The sequence below is a fragment of the Colias eurytheme genome, chromosome 6 (genome assembly GCF_061535395.1).
Source record: "Colias eurytheme isolate Ceu_HAF_F1 chromosome 6, ilColEury1 Martin Lab GWU primary, whole genome shotgun sequence".
In the NCBI taxonomy this organism is placed as follows: domain Eukaryota; kingdom Metazoa; phylum Arthropoda; class Insecta; order Lepidoptera; family Pieridae; genus Colias; species Colias eurytheme.
In genome coordinates this window covers 2,093,835-2,115,265 of record NC_142985.1, presented here as the reverse complement: position 1 = coordinate 2,115,265, position 21,431 = coordinate 2,093,835, and the positions used below count along the sequence as shown (strand labels likewise).

General features: G+C 39.2%; 1 protein-coding gene across 4 annotated transcripts in view; it reads left to right on the top strand.

Moving 5' to 3' along the window:
• LOC149907477 (solute carrier organic anion transporter family member 74D-like) overlaps positions 1–20,959 on the top strand; it is a 63,526-nt gene extending 42,567 nt beyond the window's left edge. For all 4 annotated transcript variants that reach the window (XM_090102469.1, XM_090102468.1, XM_090102470.1 and 1 more), the window contains exons 3-11: positions 3,060–3,200; positions 6,813–6,944; positions 7,329–7,493; positions 9,835–9,960; positions 13,426–13,559; positions 14,508–14,638; positions 16,072–16,268; positions 17,151–17,327; positions 20,052–20,959. In XM_090102469.1, the coding sequence (XP_089958595.1) occupies positions 3,060–3,200; positions 6,813–6,944; positions 7,329–7,493; positions 9,835–9,960; positions 13,426–13,559; positions 14,508–14,638; positions 16,072–16,268; positions 17,151–17,327; positions 20,052–20,209 (1,361 nt within the window). In that variant the 3' untranslated portion in view covers positions 20,210–20,959. The remainder of the gene's footprint in view (positions 1–3,059; positions 3,201–6,812; positions 6,945–7,328; positions 7,494–9,834; positions 9,961–13,425; positions 13,560–14,507; positions 14,639–16,071; positions 16,269–17,150; positions 17,328–20,051) is intronic.
• The last annotated feature ends 472 nt before the right edge of the window (positions 20,960–21,431 follow it).

Genomic DNA, 21,431 nt, shown 5'->3' with positions numbered 1-21,431 from the left:
GACCCATTTTAACCGGACAGATTTAATTAAAACTTTGTACAAGGATCGGTGGCAATAAAATACGTCCGACGGGCGGTTGCCTGGTAGAAATGGCTTATAGCCATAAGGCGGCCCATTATATATCTCTTATTTGGTTTTGTTTTCATTATTGTACCTATATACAATGAAGAATAAATAAATATATTTTTTTAAGTTTTTTTTTGTAACCATGTATATTAATTATTATTATACATGTTATTTGTTCCGGTTGTGAGCATTAATAAAATTTATACGATGTATTAAAATTATCTGCAGTTGTAATCTAGTCGTGGTTTAATTGTTGTTGGTTTTGTTTCAATGGTTAGCGGGATATAGCTTTTGGTTAGTGTTAAAGTTAGATTTTGGGTTGAAGTTTGATTAATATAGGCACCTAAGCGTTTGAGAAATCAGAAAAAATTATCTATTATGTAAAAAATAAATATAAGTACTTTTCATTAAATTCATGCCGTGTAGACAGTATTGAATAAACAATTATATTTTTGAAGCCTCAAACTCAATATGATATACCACTTAAATTATGTTATTACGCGTTACAGGTTATTTTCGCAGATAACCTGAAATAATCAAATCTAGAAATCCCGATTATTATATGTTGGTGAAGTTTTGATCAGAAATCGTCTGTGTAACCACATAATACCCAGATATAGTATGTATCAAATAATACTTGAATGACAAAACTGACATAACAGGGTTATCGTAAAGAGCTAGAGTAACCTTATTATATAAATTATTGTGCGCACTTACCGCTTTTGTGTTTCTAGGTTCTGCCCTAAAAACTATTATCTAAATTGCATCGCACTTAATTAACAACCGTTTAGGATTAAATACCAAGTGATAAATATTATGCAATGCTTAAATTAAATGTAGTGCAAACCCTTGTAAATGCCTTGAATGGGAAATGGTTGAAATAGTGAAAGTTTATAAACCACATGAATTAGGGAAAAAAGTCATAAGAACTGAAAAAAAGCAAACAAACGGCATCGATTGATATTCTTATATATAAAAATGAATCGCAAAATGTGTTGGTAAGCGCATAACTCGAGAACGGCTGAACCGATTTCAATAATTCTTTTTTTATTATATTCCTTGAAGTACGAGGATGGTTCTTATGTAGAGAAAACGTAAACATGTACCACGGGCGAAGCCGGGGCGGACCGCTAGTAATTGATATAAGGGAAAGCTAATAAAAAACATACACTAATTATACTACAAAGACCAAATTTTTGAAACTACACCCATCTCAAAGAAGCTAGATCCTCAACCCCGAGTAACATAGTAGAGAAATATTATTACGTAAGCATTTTATACGAAAAAAAAAACACTATTGCATAATGCACAGATACAATTTACACACAAACAAAAATAAGAAATTAACACCGTATAAGTTGGCGGTTCTATCGCTTTAAAACGATTTCTAAATAAAACTATATTCAAATATAAAAATTGTCAAAGAACAAAGGTACCAAGAGTGCATCTCACACACATGCACGTATCATGCAATCGCGTCACGTCTCTAGCTAGTGTACAAAAACAGGACTTTCTTTACGCCAATCAGAACATGTGGCCGCCATTGTTTACATGTAAACAAATTTGTGAACGTGTTTTTTGTAGCGTAGATGCTCTATGCGGGTAAGAAAGGATTCGTTTCGAGATAGGTGGGTGTGAATTTTTAGTGGATAATGAAAACTGTGAGAATAAAGTATTAGAATATTGATGCTCTTTGGCGCTATGAACATAACTATGAGTAGTGTTAATCTCGTCAACAAGTAGTAGCTGATTACATTGCAGCTGCGATTCATAAAAGACACATAAAACCAACGAGAATGCAGGAATTTATATTTTAAATTTGAGTAGGTACAAAAAATTAATAACGGAATTAATGTCGCGTGAAGCTTTAAACGAGTTGCAAATAATTTTAATTACGCAATTAGTCATTTTTGACCGTCCAATAGTTTTAATTCGGGAATACAGTGCTCCAAGTTAATTACGTTTGGAAACCGGTAAGAACTGTTATACAGATGCACACGCATTTATCAGATAAAAACAGTTCAGGCGAGATTAATTCATAATTAAAAGAAATACAGCCTGTAATAGCGCGGATGCGTTTCGTAGATAACGAAGTATTACGGCACGCAGAGGGCACTTAAAAGATAATAAAAGTTGCAACAAGCCGCTTGGCGCACATTTTCGAAAACGCTCACGAGTATCATTATTTATTACCGAAGCGTATGATGATAATAGGAATATGTTTTATATTCTCTTCATCGTGAGGCGGGCGGGCCAAAATGCAGTCAGTGCATTTTTTTGGCAAGCGATACTGACGATTTCTCCGAATGATTGCGTTTGGAACTTAAGTACCTGATTGTTTTTCGGTCAATCACCCGGTTGCTTGTAACTCGTGTGTTAGTTCGTATTATCATTTATCTTGTTTGAATTTGATTGTTCTGACTGAAATATTGTGACAAAAACCTTAAATACTGCAACAGTTATATGGAGATAGTTCTCAGATCAATTTCATCTTGTCTGCATTGTTTTTCTTTTGTTATGCAAGTTACACAATATGTCTGTGTTGTCCGTGTGACATCTTCATTGTTGCCTCTGATTGCCGTCTAGTTGAATGAACTGTAATGAGACTTCAATCTTTCTTAGCTTTATTGAAACGGATCGCAGTCGAGCTTGTGTTCATATCAATTATTCATAATGAATGTCTCGGCTCCCTCATTAAAATCGTTAATGTTAAGTGCATCGCCGGCTCCAGTAGGATTTCCATGAAATAATTTAATTCTAACATGCAAGTTACGTGCTGCGTTTCATTGAAGCGTCTTCGTCTCGAATTTCAAAGCCTCCAATTCAGGATTAGGTATATTCGTAGTTACTGTATTAGAACGTATATTAGTAGGTAAGATATTTTATTACAAATATTTGCAATTGTAACTAATCATAATAAGGAGTTTTAGTAGCTTGAAAGAAAAAGCCTTGTCTTGAATGTCTTATAAAATGTTTTTCTCTTTTGTTCACAGCAATCACAATCGGAATCAGAGTAATAGGACCTGCTCTAGGATTTCTCCTTGGAGCCTTATGTACGAGGGTTTACGTCGATCCATTAAAAGACCCTGGCTATGAATACAGTGACCCAAGATGGGTTGGAGCTTGGTGGCTCGGTAAGTCAGTTTTTTTATTAAGATAAATACTCTAGCTATTAAACCAAGAAATATAATCGCAGACCCCACAAACAATAAAAACATAACAATATGCCTCACCTTGGTTATTTAATGCATGTCGTCAATCTTTTAAAATGCTTAATATTTAACCTGAGTTACTTGAGTGTTAAATCTTGTACCCCATAATGTCTGTTCCCTTACGTGACTTCGTTCAAAGTTCATCCGGCAACGGACATATTTATTGTTATTGGTAAACGTTCAGTCTTCCAGCGAACTGTACCGGTATAATGTTCCCATTGAAACATCCTCTACGGTGTGGGAGCTGGAATTCCTCCATACACACATCGCGGAACTGTCAGCTACCGTTACACAACCATTGGCTCGGATTTGCGCGCAAAATCCACGAAGAAAGCACCGTCGTGACTTACATACTAATTGAATGCGTATGACGAAGTGATATTGCAGCGCTGGTTAACAATGACATCTTTATTACGCACTGGGCAGAGTTTGCAGTCCTCTGGTTTTACAATTATGCTCAAGTAGAAATTTGCGCAGAGCGTGCCTCGACTAGCAATAGTTTGGATTCGCAAATTGTCGAATGGTTCCGCGTATTTCCTTATTGTTTCAGTTATAAGTTCATCGATGGAGACTGAATTTTAATACTCGTTTTATGGATATTCGCTACCGGCTTTACTATTCCCTTTATACATTGTAAGGCACGTTGAATTTAAAATTATTATCCTTAACTTAACGTGCACCGTGATTTAGATTTCTTCACGTTTGCTTTATAGTAGAGAAAGGAAAACCAGTTAACGTATGTTGATGCTATCTAGTTTACTCAAATATTTACTGACTTCTCTGAATCGGTATGTTTTCTAGTTGATTTTATTACATGCTTTTATGTTATCAAACATGTAGTCTTTATGCACTCAGATAGAAGTGACAGTTATAAATTCCATTCATATCCTTTATCGGCAATAATATTTTAGCGTGTCCAACTCTGTTTATCGGTTCAGTGTAAATTATTGTTAATATAAAAATGAATCGCAAAATGTGTTGGTAAGCGCATAACTCGAGAACGGCTGAACCGATTTCGATAATTCTTTTTAGGGTTCCGTAGCCAAAATGGCAAAAACGGAACCCTTATAGTTTCGTCATGTCCGTCTGTCCGTCTGTCCGTCTGTCCGTCTGTCACAGCCGATTTACTCGGAAACTATAAGTACTACAGTGATGAAATTTGATGGGAATATGTGTTGTATGAACCGCTACAAAAATATGACACTAAATAGTAAAAAAAAGAATTGGGGGTGGGGCCCCCCATACATGTAACTGAGGGATGAAATTTTTTTTTTCGATGTACATACCCGTGTGGGGTATCAATGGAAAGGTCTTTTAAAATGATATAAAGTTTTCTAAAAAACATTTTTCTTAAAGTGAACGGTTTTTGAGATATCAGCTCTCAAAGTCGTAAAAAGTATGTCCCCCCCCCTCTATTTTTATAACTACGGGGTATAAAATTCTAAAAAAAATAGAGGTGATGCATGCTAATTAACTCTTTCAACGATTTTTGGTTTGATCAAAGTATCTCTTATAGTTTTTGAGATAGGTTGATTTAACTGTAATTTATTATATTTGCTGCTACGGAACCCTTTGTGCGCGAGCCCGACTCGCACTTGGCCGGTTTTTATTTTATTATATTCCTTGAAGTACGAGGATGGTTCTTATGTAGGGAAACCGTAAACATGTACCACGGGCGAAGCCGGGGCGGACCGCAAGTTGTTAATACTAATTTAGCATAAAGTTTCACTCTTATTTTCAAAAGTTGTTCGAACGCAAATGATTTATAATGTTTGCAATGTTGTGCAAAGATAGGCGAATTGAAATCAGCTGCTCGGCGGCAGCAACGCGATGCAATTTTCTCTCAGCTTTCGCTTTTTCTCGGCTCACATCGTCACGGACGCACGTTTTGTGTTATATAATGTGTTACATCACGGCACGTCACCACGACTAAAATAAGCGTTCTATCCACACGGTCACGGCCAAGGCTGCGCGCCTCGTTGTCGACAATTATGCCATCGCCAGCCGTAATGAGCATTTAGTGGGTGGACACGCGAGCACTTTTACTTTTAAACCGGTCGAGTGACCTCGCTCTATGTCAAGAGGTTACTGTCTGGATGAAGTTTCTAAATATTCAACAGGTCCGCGTTCTATTTGTTAATGCGAACAATTTAAATCTTCGGACTTACCTATGTCTAGTGAACGGCCTTGACTCCACCGGCTGGCCTTCGAGCTGAGTCGATGTGGTCTGTTTTGATGTATCAGGATACATTTTGGCTCATTATGAGCTTTTTGTTTTGTAATTATGGGGATGTGCCCTCGGAGAATTCGCATTTGCATACGAATTGCCCGCAATAAAGAAAATTAACGTTGAATTTCTTTGTTTACTTAAATGACTTGTGTGTCTCGAAGTATTTCCATGTGTATTTTACGACATTCAATAAGACGTCTCATAAGTAATTAAAAATATGCAGTTTTTTTATTTGCTGTCGACAGCTGATGAAAACATTAGTATTATTTTATATTATTTTTATATCAATATCAGTTTCTTTATTTGTTTTTTCTGCGCTAGCTTTTACTTGGCAACTATTAATAGTTGTTTCGGTAAGAAAAATATCACGAATAATTGCATTAGAAGGTTATTAGTATCGCCTTAATCTGATTTGTGTACGTGAAGTTTACGATTCGTCATTGAGTCATTGATATTTTTGGCCCTGAATCGATCGTTAATATGATAATTGTAATAATTGCTGTATTCCATAGCCATTTTCGATTAAACAATGTATGTGTGCTTTGCTCTTTATTTGCTCCTTCTCGTTTTTGCTCACGTATAGATTTTTTGCTCGTGTTTGCAGGAATAATAAGCGTTCTGTATTTGGTGTACTGGATTCATTAGTATCATTCAATTTATGGTAATAGTTAAGCCCGATACATATAAACATGTTAAGTGCGTCGAGGCGTGTTGATTAATGGGTAAAATCAACTCGCGATAGCAAGTGGGAAGACTATGCGATTTATTGCTTACCCCAGGTGTACTTTAATGATTTGTATGTATAAGGTAATTATTATGTTGCGTGTCGGATTTTTCGAGTACCTTCCATTGTGGTGTTACCTTGAGAACGCTGATTGATAGTTTTGGCATGTAATGAACAGACACCCACATCGCTTGTTATTGTAAGGTTTTATCTTCTGTTATCTCCGCATTAATGTGTGTAATATCATCTTTTAGGGGTGGATGACCTAAATTGTTTTAATTAGTCTTCATACGTGCGAAAACATTATCATAGTTATACTTGAAGTATATTTAGCGTTTTTAACTTGGTTTAATATGATTCACTCTTTACACGTAATTACGAAGTAATGCATGCAAAAAGTTACATTGTTTGCAGAATTTAAAATGATATGCTTTCTCGGAACTTCTGCAATACGGATGTTTAAACAGTTTGAAAGTTCATGAATTTGGCCGCAATATTTGAATGTGTTGTTAAATACGTTGACATTACATACAATGGGGAGTTTTGTGGAGATATTTTAATAATATTTTGTTTGTTATAGGAATGGTATTCATAGCCGGCTTCATAGTGCTTCTCTCAGGGCTGATGTTCTGTTTCCCGCGACAAATAAGACAGAGTCCCGTGCCGCTGCCAATCAAGAAGAGCAAAGAGAAGAATGAACCCTTGTTTAAAGGTAGGTATTACTGGACATATATTTACTTTTGACTTATTATAGAATTCGGTCGACAATATTGATCTGTATTATTTTGACCGGATTTAAAAAAAAAGGTTATTGTGAAATTTTATTCTTGGAACTTTATTATAATAAAATACAATAAATTCAGGTGGTTTTTGTATTACGCAATAATTATGAGACTTTTAACCTCTTGATGTACGAGTAGACGATTATCTAATAAAAATACCTGGCAGCATTTACACTTTTTCCATTTCTCCCATATTGTCTATATCTCTATCAACCCTCTATTGTAGATTGTATTCTGCTACCAATCCTCTATTGCAAAACAGACAACAGCTTTTCCAGATTTCAAACATTCTGCTACCGACTCCTCTCTTGCAGATTTCTTCGCAACAATCAAACGGCAGCTCACGAACGACATCCTAATGTGGCGAACGGCCAGCTCCGTGCTGCACTTGATGCCCATCAGCGGAGTCTACTCGTTCCTGCCGAAATACTTGGAGAAGCAGTTCCGGCTGCCCACGCATGATGCCAACCTTGTCTCGGGTGAGGTACTATGGGGATTATGATGATAAAAAAATTGGATGTCTGTAAAGTCGGTTTACTGACGATAGTTGAACGTGACAACGTCTGTTTTAAAATTTATATTGTACTAGCGGTCCGCCCCGGCTTCGCCCGTGGTACATATTTCGCAATAAAAAGTAGCCTATGTCCTTTCTCAGGTACCATAATATCTCCACACCAAATTTCATGCAAATTGGTTCAGTAGTTTAGGCGTGATTGAGTAACAGACAGACAGACAGACAGAGTTACTTTCGCATTTATAATATTAGTATGGATTTTTATTGTATTTTAATGTTATTCGTGCAAAAAATAAATAAATGCAAAAAATGTCTCTGGACTATAATGCAGAGGTGGCGCGAACACCCTGTGATGACAGGTGCCTTTAAAAAAAAAAAAAAAAACGTGACAACGTCCGATTATGCTTCTTTGTCGCTCGTTCCGCGCTCTCGCTTGCACTTCAAATATTTGGACGAAATAACCCGGAAATTCATAGTAGCAGAAGAATCCATTAAAAATGATAAAAGGGCATTCAGGCATTTAAAAGACAACTTTTTACGGTGATGTCGCACTTGCATTGAGCAACAGCGGGGTTATTTTAAAAATTTCTGGTAATTAAACACCTATTTATTGGTTTTAATGATCATCATGTTAATTCAATTTTTGCACTTACCACATTTAGATTTAAATTTTTCGATTGAAGCCTTCTGAATAATAAAATGAAATTTTCAGGGTAGCTATCTGATAGATAGAGCAAGTTTTTAAAAGTCAAACGGAAAACTTTTTTTATGTGATTTTATTTTTTTACGGGCCCTTGAAGTGGTGAACATACTGGGTAATTTTATCTTTCTTGCCATTTAATTCTTTTTTTTATTCCATTCAAAGATCTAACGATAGTAAATGTTACCATACTGAATTGGCCTATCTTTCAGCTTAGCACACAAAAAAAATCAAGCATCTTCCGCAATCATTGACATCAGCATGAGTGAAAATATCATCGTACTCGGCGATAGGTGAAAAATTGAAAAAATCGTCATAACTCCGAAAATACGAAAAATCGCATAACATACATGGGGGTGATTCGGATAGCCCTCTAGGTCCTCTACCTCTCAGCTTCCGTTCATCACTACTTTTTGGTACACCCTGTATGTACATGGTGTATACAAAAAATTTTGCACTTAGAATAAATATTACTTGTTTGTGCAATAGATTGATAGTGAAAATAAAATTTATATCTTCATGTGAATAATCGTGGTATCAAGTTATTATTTTATAACGCTCTGTTGGTCAAGGTTTCAACCGTATCCACTATATAATGTTTTTATAATTCACCTGCCAGAATAACTCTTTACTGAATTGATTATTTTTAATAAAAAGTAAGATTAAAAATAATATACTTTGTAGAGTAGTTATTTCAATATGTATTATTGGGGTGAATATTTAGTTCTTTCATTATTTTTTCTCATAAACAAAGCCATTACAAATGTTAATTTGTCCTGTAGAGATTTATTATTTATTTATTATTCTTCAATATACATAGAAAACTTATTGCATATTATATTAAGTATACAAAACAAAACAGTATAGTTTATTAGGCGGCCTTATCACTTAGAAGTGATCTCTTCCAGGCAACCTGGGCAAAAGGTGACAAGCTTACTAAAATGACAATGGTAGGTGGTAGAAAAAAAGGCAAGGATAAAAAAAAACCTAAAGAAGAGATATAAATATTTCTTCCCAAGAAGTTAACTGCTAACGGTAATATTATAGCAGATATTATTAAGATGACTTTTAACATAAACAGGACTTAGAACATTTAAATTATTGTTAACATTATTTAAAAAATCTATTTAAATTTATGATAAATTGTACATAAAATGCAGAGGCTGTCTGTATGTCTCTCTTTATACTATGCTTAAGTGAAACTTTTATACATAGATCGGTGGTAAAATTATTTCTTGGTCTAACGCTCGCCCATTCGCCTCTTCGGTACAGTGATTACGGAAACCTAACCACTTTATGAAAGTTCGAATCGATTAGAAATAAATAAAGTGTCCAACTTTAGGCAACGCTGATCATCTACTCTACCTTAAATCTTAGTACATCAAGTTTTATTGAAAAACTCACAGGACAATCATTTTTGTAGGTCTAAGGAATCCTACTTCTATGTAAGCTGTGGTCACATGAATCTGGTTAAAGTTACGTGGACTTTTTTGAGGTTTTATGTAATTTTCAGTAATTATGGAAATACCTTTAAACGAATCCTTGAAAAAATAAAGAAAAAATATAACAGCTGATAACAACAAGTAAAACAACGTCACATTTCCAGGTCTTGGCGGCATTCTGGTGATGGGTCTGGGCATCATCACCTCTGGAGTTGTGATATTGAAGTTGGTGCCGAGCGCACGGCAAGTTGCCGCGTGGACTGCTGCAACCGCTGCTATATATAGTGCTGGTGAGTTCTGGAATGTTCTGGAAGGTTCTGGAAGGTTGTGGAAGGTTCTGGAAGGTTCTGGAAGGTTGTGGAAGGTTGTGGAAGGTTCTGGAAGGTTGTGGAAGGTTCTGGTAGGCTCTGGAAGGTTCTGGAAGGTGGTGGATGGTTATGGAACTGGTCAGGATTTGTGGAAGTGTTTGTTAGATATTGTTCAGTGTGGATGGTGATTATTTAGTATGTTGAATGAGCATGTATTACTTAAAGTTCAAAGAAATTGTATGGTGTATTTTTTACAATCCATACTAATATTATAAATGCGAAAGTAACTCTGTCTGTCTGTCTGTTACTCAATCACGCCTTAACTACTGAACCAGTTTGCATGAAATTTGGTATAGAGATACTTTGATACTCGAGAAAGGACATAGGATAGGTTTTATCCCGGAAATCCTACGGGAACGGGTTTTTCTTTGAAAACGTGGGCGAAGCCGCGGGCGGAAAGCTAGTATAAAATAATTTCGATCCAGGGGTATACTTATTGCGTATATATGTTAAAAGATGTGTAGTTGAAGAAGTAAAGTAAAAAAAAGTGTCCAAGCCGCCGCAGCCGCCAATGCATAATAAAGTCAACAACTGGAATTTGTAAAAAATAAATAACTTTTTATTTACATATTTCCTAACAGAAATAATTACTTCTCAAAATAATTGAAACAACAATAAAATAATCAACTCGTTTCACGCATCAAACATTGTATACTATACATGTATAATAATAGTTGATATTGAGCCACTTAGTGCTTATTATACACGTGTCATGATTCAATTTGGTGCCTAGACTTTAATTGGCTGTTTTGGAACGTTTCATGGCGTGGCGTTTGTGTGCTAACTAAATAGATAGATTATTCTTTATTGCTCTTCACTACATAGTATAAAACAAAGTCGGTTTCTCTGGTCCTATTTCCCTATGTCCCTTTGTATGCTTAATCTTTAAAACTACGCAACGGATTTTGATGCGGTTTTTTTAAATAGATAGAGTGATTCAAGAGGAAGGTTTTAGTATATAATTTATTATGTTTTACACAAAGCGGGCGAAGCCGCGGGCGGAAAGCTAGTACACAAATAAAAGATATAAATGGAGTATGTATCTAGCTGTGAAACCGCGGCCGAAATCAAGTATTTCTGTATCTCATATGTTATTTTGATGTACCTACAATCTATATTATTATAAAGTTTAATCTAAATTCGTCAAGCATTTTTTGTGAAAGAGTAACAAACATATAGACATCCATCCTCATTAAATTACGCATTTAAAATTATTTGTAGGATGAAATATAAAGAGGTTTGTGTATCGACTGTTTGTGACTTTGAAAGATGAAATCTCTGGGTTTAGTGAACTGATTCGAAAATTATTTTATCAATAGAAAGCAACGTTATCTGAGTGTCATAGGTTATATTTTATCTGGTTTTATCCGGGGTCAACCCAACAATTTATGAATACAAATAAATAAAATGTGAATAAACTAATTACTAGTTATATTCTATACTAGCTGCTCCGCGCGGTTTCACCCCCGTGGCTCCTCTCCTGTTGATCGTAGCGTGATAATATACAGGGTGTAATCGTTAAGTGTGCACAGGCGATTATTCCGTAACTATTACAGATATCAAAAAACTTTAAACTGATATCGAAAGTACTTAACCTAATGAGTAAAATGGCCATAATAAATTTTTAAAAATAATACGAGAAATATCTAAAAAATTAACTTTAAACCCTCCCATACATTTAGTATGAGATATGAATATCCCATGTACATGGGTTGATCCAAAAGTAATGATAATCAATATTAAACAAGGTCATTACAGTTAAAATAATTATTTATTTCTCTAGATAGTCTTCTAACTAGATAATATACTTCGATATTTTTTTTCCTTAACTTAGAAAAAAAAACTTTGACTTCATCTACAAAAACCCCTCAAAATCGGCCATCACTTCGCTGTCGTCTTAAAATTTCTTGTATCGACGGTGTTTCTTGTGCCGAGGTAAGAGATAGAATTAACTAGGAGCTAGATCTTACAAACAGGGTGGGTGTTCAAGCATTTTCAATGCCGATTTTTGATTGGCAGCCATCGCAACTGACGCTTTGTGATCTGGTGCGTTGTCTTGGTGAACCAACATTCAAGACTGAAGTTTGCCATGTCTCTTTTTCTTACTAACCTACCCGCAATCTTTTAATTTGGTCTGTGTAGTAAGAGCCCTGTGTAGTAGTGGCTACCTTCTTAAAATATTCCACATTTCTTCAGCGTCCCAAAAAACTACGGCTTTAATCTATCCCACTAATTTTCACTTTGAAAATCTTCACCGTCACTTTGGAAGCTCGCATCCAGGCCATTGATTGTTTCTTGGTTTCAGCATAAACATGGTGAACCCAGGTAACGCCCATGGTCACAAATCGTGACAAAAAATTATCCTGATCTCATTAAAAATTTAGAAATTCACCCTCTAAATGTCGAATCGTTGTTTCTTCTTTTCGTCGGGAAACATTCTGGCTCGCACTGTTCACATTAAAATTAATGTTAATACTTGGAAACGTGGCCTGTAGATATAATTTTTTTGTGATAACTTATTGATTACATGAGCAAGCATAAAACATTTATTTTATATTTTTATGTGCACAGGAAATACCCAATTATCATTATTTTTGGATCAACCTATACATTTAATATGAAAGATTTTAGCTTTTTTTTTGTTTTTTTGGTTTTCTGCTTTAATTACTTCGCAAATTTGGAGGGAAGTTCATTTAGAAACTGTAAATAGACCTCCTCATTGTATTGCACAATAAGGACGTCACTTCGAAAATCTACTATGAATACAAAATGTATGGGAAATAAATTGTATGGGAGCGTTTAATGTAACATTTTTGGTTATTTCTCGTTTTATTTTTAAAAATTTATTATGGCCATTTTACTCATTAGGTTAAGTACTTTCGATATCAGTTTAAAGTTTTTTGATATCTGCAATAGTTACGGAATAATCGCTTGTGCACACTTAACGATTACACCCTGTATAGCCTAAAGCCTTCCTCGACAAATGAGCTATCGAACACCGAAATAATTATTCAAATAGGACCAGTAGTTCCCGAGATTAGCGCGTTCAAACAAACAAACAAACTCTTCAGCTTTATAATATGTACTAGCTTTCCGTTCGCCCGCGTTTTCAGAGAAAAACCCGTTCCCGTAGGATTTCCGGGATAAAACCTATCCTATGTCCTTTCTCGGGTATCAAAATATATCTATACCAAATTTCATGCAAATTGGTTCAGTAGTTCAGGCGTGATTGAGTAACAGACAGACAGATAGAGTTACTTTCGCATTTATAATATTAGTATGGATTAGTATAGATTGAATATGTAATTTATCTCTTGCCATTTTAAAATATGTTATTTATCTTTTCCCATTTAAACATTATGCTCATAGCTTTACAATGATTTTCAGGTATGATCCTCCTAATGTTCGTCAGTTGTCCCGAGGAAAGCTTCCGCGTCATAACAAAGGCGGAGATGGCCAATTTATCGTGCAGTGTCGACTGTCATTGTGAAAATGCTTCCTATAGTCCTGTTTGTGGACAGGTGAGAACACACACACACGAGAATGTTTGCACGCTTACACGTATATGCGACCGCCTCCTTGGTACAGTGGTTGACGCGTGAGCGTAGAACCGAGGGGTCCTGGGTTCGATTCCCGGTGGAGACGAAGAAAAAAAAAAAATGTCTCGGTCTGGCAGGACACAGAAGGCTGATCACCTACTTGTCCTTAAAGAAAATCGATCAGTGAAACAGATGTATGCATAATGCATCTGCCCCTTACCCCACTTGGGGACTTGGGACTTAACTTACACGTATATGAATTCGTACAAGCTCCTATACATGCATATATGTAAACATGTACACGCATACACATACACGCATAATAACGCACGCTCACACGCACGCGTGTGCGTATTGAGAGCGTATACGTATACAAACGAACGTTTTTGTGAGTGTGAACGTCCGTTTATACTCTACTCACCCATAAAATGCATGCACTTTTATGGTAACATACACTTTTCTTTAATTTAATGTAATTGTCATTTACACTAAAATTGACAAAGAATTAATTAGACTTTTCCATTTTTCTGCAATAGTCCTACATTGGCCGCGGACTGCCCAGGGCTGTATCTCTATAGTGCAGTCATGGGCAGGCTGCGGCTGGTGTCCCACAACACATTAAATTCTCTAAAGGGCCGCTGCGTGTTGGACCTGTGTCCCCACGTAAGCCTCCTAAAGGACCGGGTATCTTCCTTCTGGTGGTACCCGTGTATTATGGAGAGAGACATAATAATATTAATTAATTATTATTTAATTAAATTATTTTTTAATTCTGTTGCTATAGTAACATCTCTAAATATTTCTAATTAATATTAAGTTCTTTCATTTAATCCAATAAGTAGCTAGTAAAATAACAGAAAAGTAAAATATTAAAATCAACATGCAATTTTGAACCTTATCCCCTTGTATTAAAGTGCACAATAATTCCAGGACTCATACACATACATGTCGCCGTGCCAAGCGGGTTGTTTGAGCAGCAAGCAGTTGGACAATAGCACGTGGTTGTATTATAATTGTTCCTGTGTTGATGGCGATCTACAAGGACTTAAGGCTTATAAAACGTGAGTTTTTAATTAAATAAATAAATCATTTATTTTCATATAATAATTTTACAAATTAAAGTGATCCAGGCTCCTAAGATGGTAAGAACTGATTTTCTGGAGCCTGTGTCTTCCGTTTTCAATTACTAATTATTAAGTTTTTTCTAATAAGTGTTGTATTGGCGGATGTTTAGTAGCAATTGAGACTGGTGGTTTAGGGAAAAGACTGACAATGGGACAAAGGAATATAAAAGTCATCGTTGTTTATACTTTTGGATAGCTTATATTATTATACAATCATTGTTCTTTTTTCAAATTGGACTTTATATGCTAGTGTAACTAGCCAAATGAAATTTATGAGCTTATAGAAAACAGGTTTTAGTGTCTTTTTTGTAATTTTTTTTCCTAATTTTTCCTTAAATTTCCAGATTATTAATTTCTTTATAAGTTTGTAGCCAATAATCATTAGTCAGTATTAATAGTCATCAGTGCGGTCAGTTTGTTTCGAATTGTGTTAATTTTGTACTTAGAAAAAAAAAGACGTGTGGCACTCGGGGACTGCCGCGGTAAAGCTATTGCATGCTATGCCTTCAAGCCACACCTCCGTGCCCGTCGGAGTGGGGAGCGTGAGGTTTTTTCGTTACGGAATTTCTCGATTCGGTCCCCGCGCTCAAGGCCCGCGATAGCAGCTATGCAATAGCTTAAAATTATCTATAACTAGCGACCCGCCCCGGCTTCGCACGGGTGCAATGCTGATACTAAATACATTACAGAAAAACTGTGAACGTTGTATATAAAAACATAGCGGCCAGCTTCGGCTTCGCACGGGTATAAAATAGATATAGCCGGGCGGCCGGCCGCAAACGCTACGTCCGGCAATTTTTAAATCTGTAATATCTTCGAAAATATTCACTTAAATCATACGGTGTAAAGGGCCATATAGATCTATATTAAATGAACAATGTATTCAAGGTATTTAATTGGTTAAGGATTAATGCTGTATTGGTTAAAATCGCATCGAAAATTAGCCATTATTTGTCGTAAAAAGTAAATGACAAAAAAAAGTTATTGTGGGTTAGCCATAAGAGATAGACATATACCATCGCGGACTTTTCTGTAGACCTTTTCAATGTGTATAATACTCAGTACATTATTTTGATAAAACTCGTAGGGTTCAGCCTGCGTTTGCAATGTAAGCGGAAAAAATGTAATTTTTTACGACATCACATTAGAAACCTCAAAAATAACAGTACTTCTCCACTATTTAATGGATGTTATTATACATATAAACCTTCCTCTTGAATCACTCTATCTATTAAAAAAAACCGCATCAAAATCCGATGCGTAGTTTCAAAGATTTAAGCGTACAAAGGGACATAGGGACATAGGGACAGGGAAAGCGACTTTGTTTTATACTATGTAGTGATAGTGATAAATACATATATCTCTTCCAGAATCGAACGCTACGAGCTGAAAAACGCTACATACGACGACTCTGCCAACTGGAACGGTTTCGCCGTGACCGGCGAGTGCGGAGGTCCTTGCAACCAGATATACGTGTTCATCGCGATATTCGCGGCCGTTATGTTCGTACACGCGAGTGGGGAAGTGGGAGCCGTGTTGCTGATCATACGGTGTACTGATAAGCATGGTGAGTGTGCGCGACTGTACTGCAGTGTATTTTTTTTTGACGTGACAACGTTTTATAATTCGATATAGCCGGCTGCACGCACGAAAAAACATGACTCATGCGGCGTTACCTCGCTCTGAGGCGTTCCATGTAAGGCTTGAAGTGCGAGCGAGAGCGCGGAACGAGCGACAAAGAAGCACAATCGGACGTTGTCACGTTCAACTATCGTCAGTAAACCGACTTTACAGACAACCAATTTTTTAATAAAATTTGACTTGTGTGTGTGGACTGTAGTGTCTAGTACCATATATACATATGTGTACATTGCGATATTTGCCGCGGTTATGTTTGTACACGCGAGTGGAGAAGTGGGAGCCGTGTTGCTGAAGCATGGTGAGTGTGCGCTACTGTACCCGTAGTGTGGGTGTACGCGACTGTAAGTGTGAAGTAGAGTTGTGTGTGTGACTGTACCTGTAGTGTGTGGGAGAGTTGTGTGTGTGCACGACTGTACCTGTAGAGTGCGTGTGTTTGTGAGTGTGGTGGCCTCAGAAACCGGATATACGAGTTATTAGCGAGCGCTATTCGCGCCCATGAGTACGGTAGATTTGTGAGTGTGCTGTACGAGTGCAGCCGGCCCAGCAACCAAACGTGTGTTAATTACAATGGCTCACTTACTTATTCGCAGCTAGTTGATGTTTAACAAAAATTTAAGCTATTGCATAGCTTCTATCGCGGGCCTTGAGCGCGGGGACCGAATCCAGAAATTCTGTACCAAAAAAACCTCACGCTCCCTACTCCGATGGGCACGGAGGTGTGGCTTGAAGGCACGCTATGCAATAACTTTACCGCGGCAGTCCCCGAGTGCCACACGTCTTTTTTATTTTAAAATCTCATTGTTTCCAGACAAAGCGATGGCGATGGGCGTGATCCAGTTCGCGATAGGCGTGTTCGGCAACGTGCCGTGCCCGATCGTGTTCGGCGCGGCCGTGGACGCGGCGTGCCGCCTGCGGGACGCGGCGTGCGGGCTGCTCGGCGCCTGCGCGTCGTACGACAGCGACCAGCTGCGGCACTTCTTCCTGGGTGAGTGTGTGTGGCCAACGTGCGGGCTGCTCGGCGCCTGCGCGTCGTACGACAGCGACCAGCTGCGGCACTTCTTCCTGGGTGAGTGTGTGTGGCCAACGTGCGGGCTGCTCGGCGCCTGCGCGTCGTACGACAGCGACCAGCTGCGGCACTTCTTCCTGGGTGAGTGTGTGTGGCCAACGTGCGGGCTGCTCGGCGCCTGCGCGTCGTACGACAGCGACCAGCTGCGGCACTTCTTCCTGGGTGAGTGTGTGTGGCCAACGTGCGGGCTGCTCGGCGCCTGCGCGTCGTACGACAGCGACCAGCTGCGGCACTTCTTCCTGGGTGAGTGTGTGTGGCCAACGTGCGGGCTGCTCGGCGCCTGCGCGTCGTACGACAGCGACCAGCTGCGGCACTTCTTCCTGGGTGAGTGTGTGTGGCCAACGTGCGGGCTGCTCGGCGCCTGCGCGTCGTACGACAGCGACCAGCTGCGGCACTTCTTCCTGGGTGAGTGTGTGTGGCCAACGTGCGGGCTGCTCGGCGCCTGCGCGTCGTACGACAGCGACCAGCTGCGGCACTTCTTCCTGGGTGAGTGTGTGTGGCCAACGTGCGGGCTGCTCGGCGCCTGCGCGTCGTACGACAGCGACCAGCTGCGGCACTTCTTCCTGGGTGAGTGTGTGTGGCCAACGTGCGGGCTGCTCGGCGCCTGCGCGTCGTACGACAGCGACCAGCTGCGGCACTTCTTCCTGGGTGAGTGTGTGTGGCCAACGTGCGGGCTGCTCGGCGCCTGCGCGTCGTACGACAGCGACCAGCTGCGGCACTTCTTCCTGGGTGAGTGTGTGTGGCCAACGTGCGGGCTGCTCGGCGCCTGCGCGTCGTACGACAGCGACCAGCTGCGGCACTTCTTCCTGGGTGAGTGTGTGTGGCCAACGTGCGGGCTGCTCGGCGCCTGCGCGTCGTACGACAGCGACCAGCTGCGGCACTTCTTCCTGGGTGAGTGTGTGTGGCCAACGTGCGGGCTGCTCGGCGCCTGCGCGTCGTACGACAGCGACCAGCTGCGGCACTTCTTCCTGGGTGAGTGTGTGTGGCCAACGTGCGGGCTGCTCGGCGCCTGCGCGTCGTACGACAGCGACCAGCTGCGGCACTTCTTCCTGGGTGAGTGTGTGTGGCCAACGTGCGGGCTGCTCGGCGCCTGCGCGTCGTACGACAGCGACCAGCTGCGGCACTTCTTCCTGGGTGAGTGTGTGTGGCCAACGTGCGGGCTGCTCGGCGCCTGCGCGTCGTACGACAGCGACCAGCTGCGGCACTTCTTCCTGGGTGAGTGTGTGTGGCCAACGTGCGGGCTGCTCGGCGCCTGCGCGTCGTACGACAGCGACCAGCTGCGGCACTTCTTCCTGGGTGAGTGTGTGTGGCCAACGTGCGGGCTGCTCGGCGCCTGCGCGTCGTACGACAGCGACCAGCTGCGGCACTTCTTCCTGGGTGAGTGTGTGTGGCCAACGTGCGGGCTGCTCGGCGCCTGCGCGTCGTACGACAGCGACCAGCTGCGGCACTTCTTCCTGGGTGAGTGTGTGTGGCCAACGTGCGGGCTGCTCGGCGCCTGCGCGTCGTACGACAGCGACCAGCTGCGGCACTTCTTCCTGGGTGAGTGTGTGTGGCCAACGTGCGGGCTGCTCGGCGCCTGCGCGTCGTACGACAGCGACCAGCTGCGGCACTTCTTCCTGGGTGAGTGTGTGTGGCCAACGTGCGGGCTGCTCGGCGCCTGCGCGTCGTACGACAGCGACCAGCTGCGGCACTTCTTCCTGGGTGAGTGTGTGTGGCCAACGTGCGGGCTGCTCGGCGCCTGCGCGTCGTACGACAGCGACCAGCTGCGGCACTTCTTCCTGGGTGAGTGTGTGTGGCCAACATGCCATGCCATGTTGCCATGTTGTATGCCATTCTAAGCAAAGCCACGCCAACTTCAGCCCAGTCATTAAGTTTGTAAGTAAAATTTTCAAACAGTGTCCCACCCGTCACCACCTTCATCTGCCACTACAAGCTGATTCAAACTTCTATTATTTAAGCCTGCAATTTTACTCAAATTTCAAAAATAATAAACAAATCCGATTTCATTTATCACACAGCGATCTCTAATGTCATTCATTATATCATATCACTGTTACGTTCGCTCACGATATCACGTGGCCGCCAACGTGACGTGCGTGTTACTAAATAGCGTGCGTGACAGACTTTTTCTTAATAACAAATCTTAATAGGTTAGGAGCGTCAGTTTCTATACATATCTTATATGAAGATAGCTTTGTACTCTCGTTGGCTATATAATTCGTATATTGTTTATGTAATCTTCTTATATATAAAAATGAATCGCAAAATGTGTTGGTAAGCGCATAACTCGAGAACGGCTGAACCGATTTCGATAATTCTTTTTTTATTATATTCCTTGAAGTACGAGGATGGTTCTTATGTAGAGAAAACGTAAACATGTACCACGGGCGAAGCCGGGGCGGACCGCTAGTTAATAATATTTCTTATGAACTAAATCGTTATTTCAAAACAGATTTAGTAATTGGAACTGTCGCTCCTAGAGTACATGTTTAATCAAATATGTTATTAACCATATGCCCTAGTATTATACACTACTTTCCAAAACCAAACAAGTTCTCAAATTGAGAACTGTATTTTTGGTTTGTTTCTTAAAATTACATAGTATAAACTCTTTTACTAATTATCCTCATATATCTATTTCAGGTCTATCCGCCGGGCTTATGTTCCTAGCGTTCATAATGGACATGCTAGTGTGGAGCCGGGCGGGTCGTATCGACATGAACCCGTGCGAAGTATCGGAAGCCCCTCACTCACCGCTCGCCAGCCCCCTAACACCCACCTCACCGGACACACAGCTCTGACAGAAAATAACGTATGAATCGCACCTGTGAAGTGGAATAGTGTTACGGAATAGTGCAACGGAATAGTGTAACGGAATAGTGCAAGGGAATAGTGCAACGGAATAGTGCAACAGAGTAGTGGAACGGAGTAGTGAAGCCCATTTGTGATAGTGAAACTCGCCCGTGAAAATAGTGAAGGTCATTTGTGGAATTCGTCTGTGAAAAATAATAATTTACTGGAAACAAAATGGTGAAGCCAATTTGTGAAATGCAATAGTGAAGCCCATTTTTGAAATACATCTGATGATCTGTGAAACGCAATAGTGAAGCTTTTATTGATCTATTTGTGAAAAAATAGTGTATAACACCTGTTCAGTGTAATAGTGAACAACAGTGAAGCCTATTTCTGAAATCCCTAGCGGTTGGTATTGGAACTCAACATTAATATAAAATAACAAATGATATTTGAACTTCATTCTTCTAATAAATAAAAAATGTATGCGTGTACTAGAGTACACACGTAAAAAGTGAAACTTCTTTATGACCTTAAAAATGTCACGAGTATGGCGTAACGCAAAAATGTCACGCGTACGGCGTAACGCAAAAATGTTACACTAAATTTTTGTCCAACCCCGATAAAAAAGTTTCACTTCAAAAACAATTATGTATTAATGTAATCAAGATAGGCCGTTTGTGAATCAACGCACGCACGTATAATTTAAAATTTATTCAATTTGAAAAAAAAAATTGTGATCATTTTTATCAAATCAAGGGTAAAATTTGAATTGCTATAACTTCTTTATTATATTTGTGCGCCTTGTGCCTATTATTGAAACTTATTTGTGGTGATTTTCAATAATAATATCATTGTTTATATGAATGTTCTTTTCAATTTTTATGAAGTTTCTAGTAGAAATTGTTTGAATTTAGTAGTATAAATATTTTGCTTTTTACTTGAATTTTAGTGCAATTTTACAAATGTATCTTTACGCTACTGGGATTTTGCAGTATATAAATATATATGTTTGATCATTTATTATGCTCCTATATTATAATTAAACATCGTTTGTTGTTTTCTTAGTACAATACGCTGCTAGGAAATATTATATTTATCAATATATTTATATACATTTTTTGTAGTAGATGGGGTTTCGTGTAATAAATGGACGTCTAGAATAAAATATTTTTTCCATTGAATTAATAATAAAATATAGTGTGAATGTGCAATGTAGGGTGAAAAGAA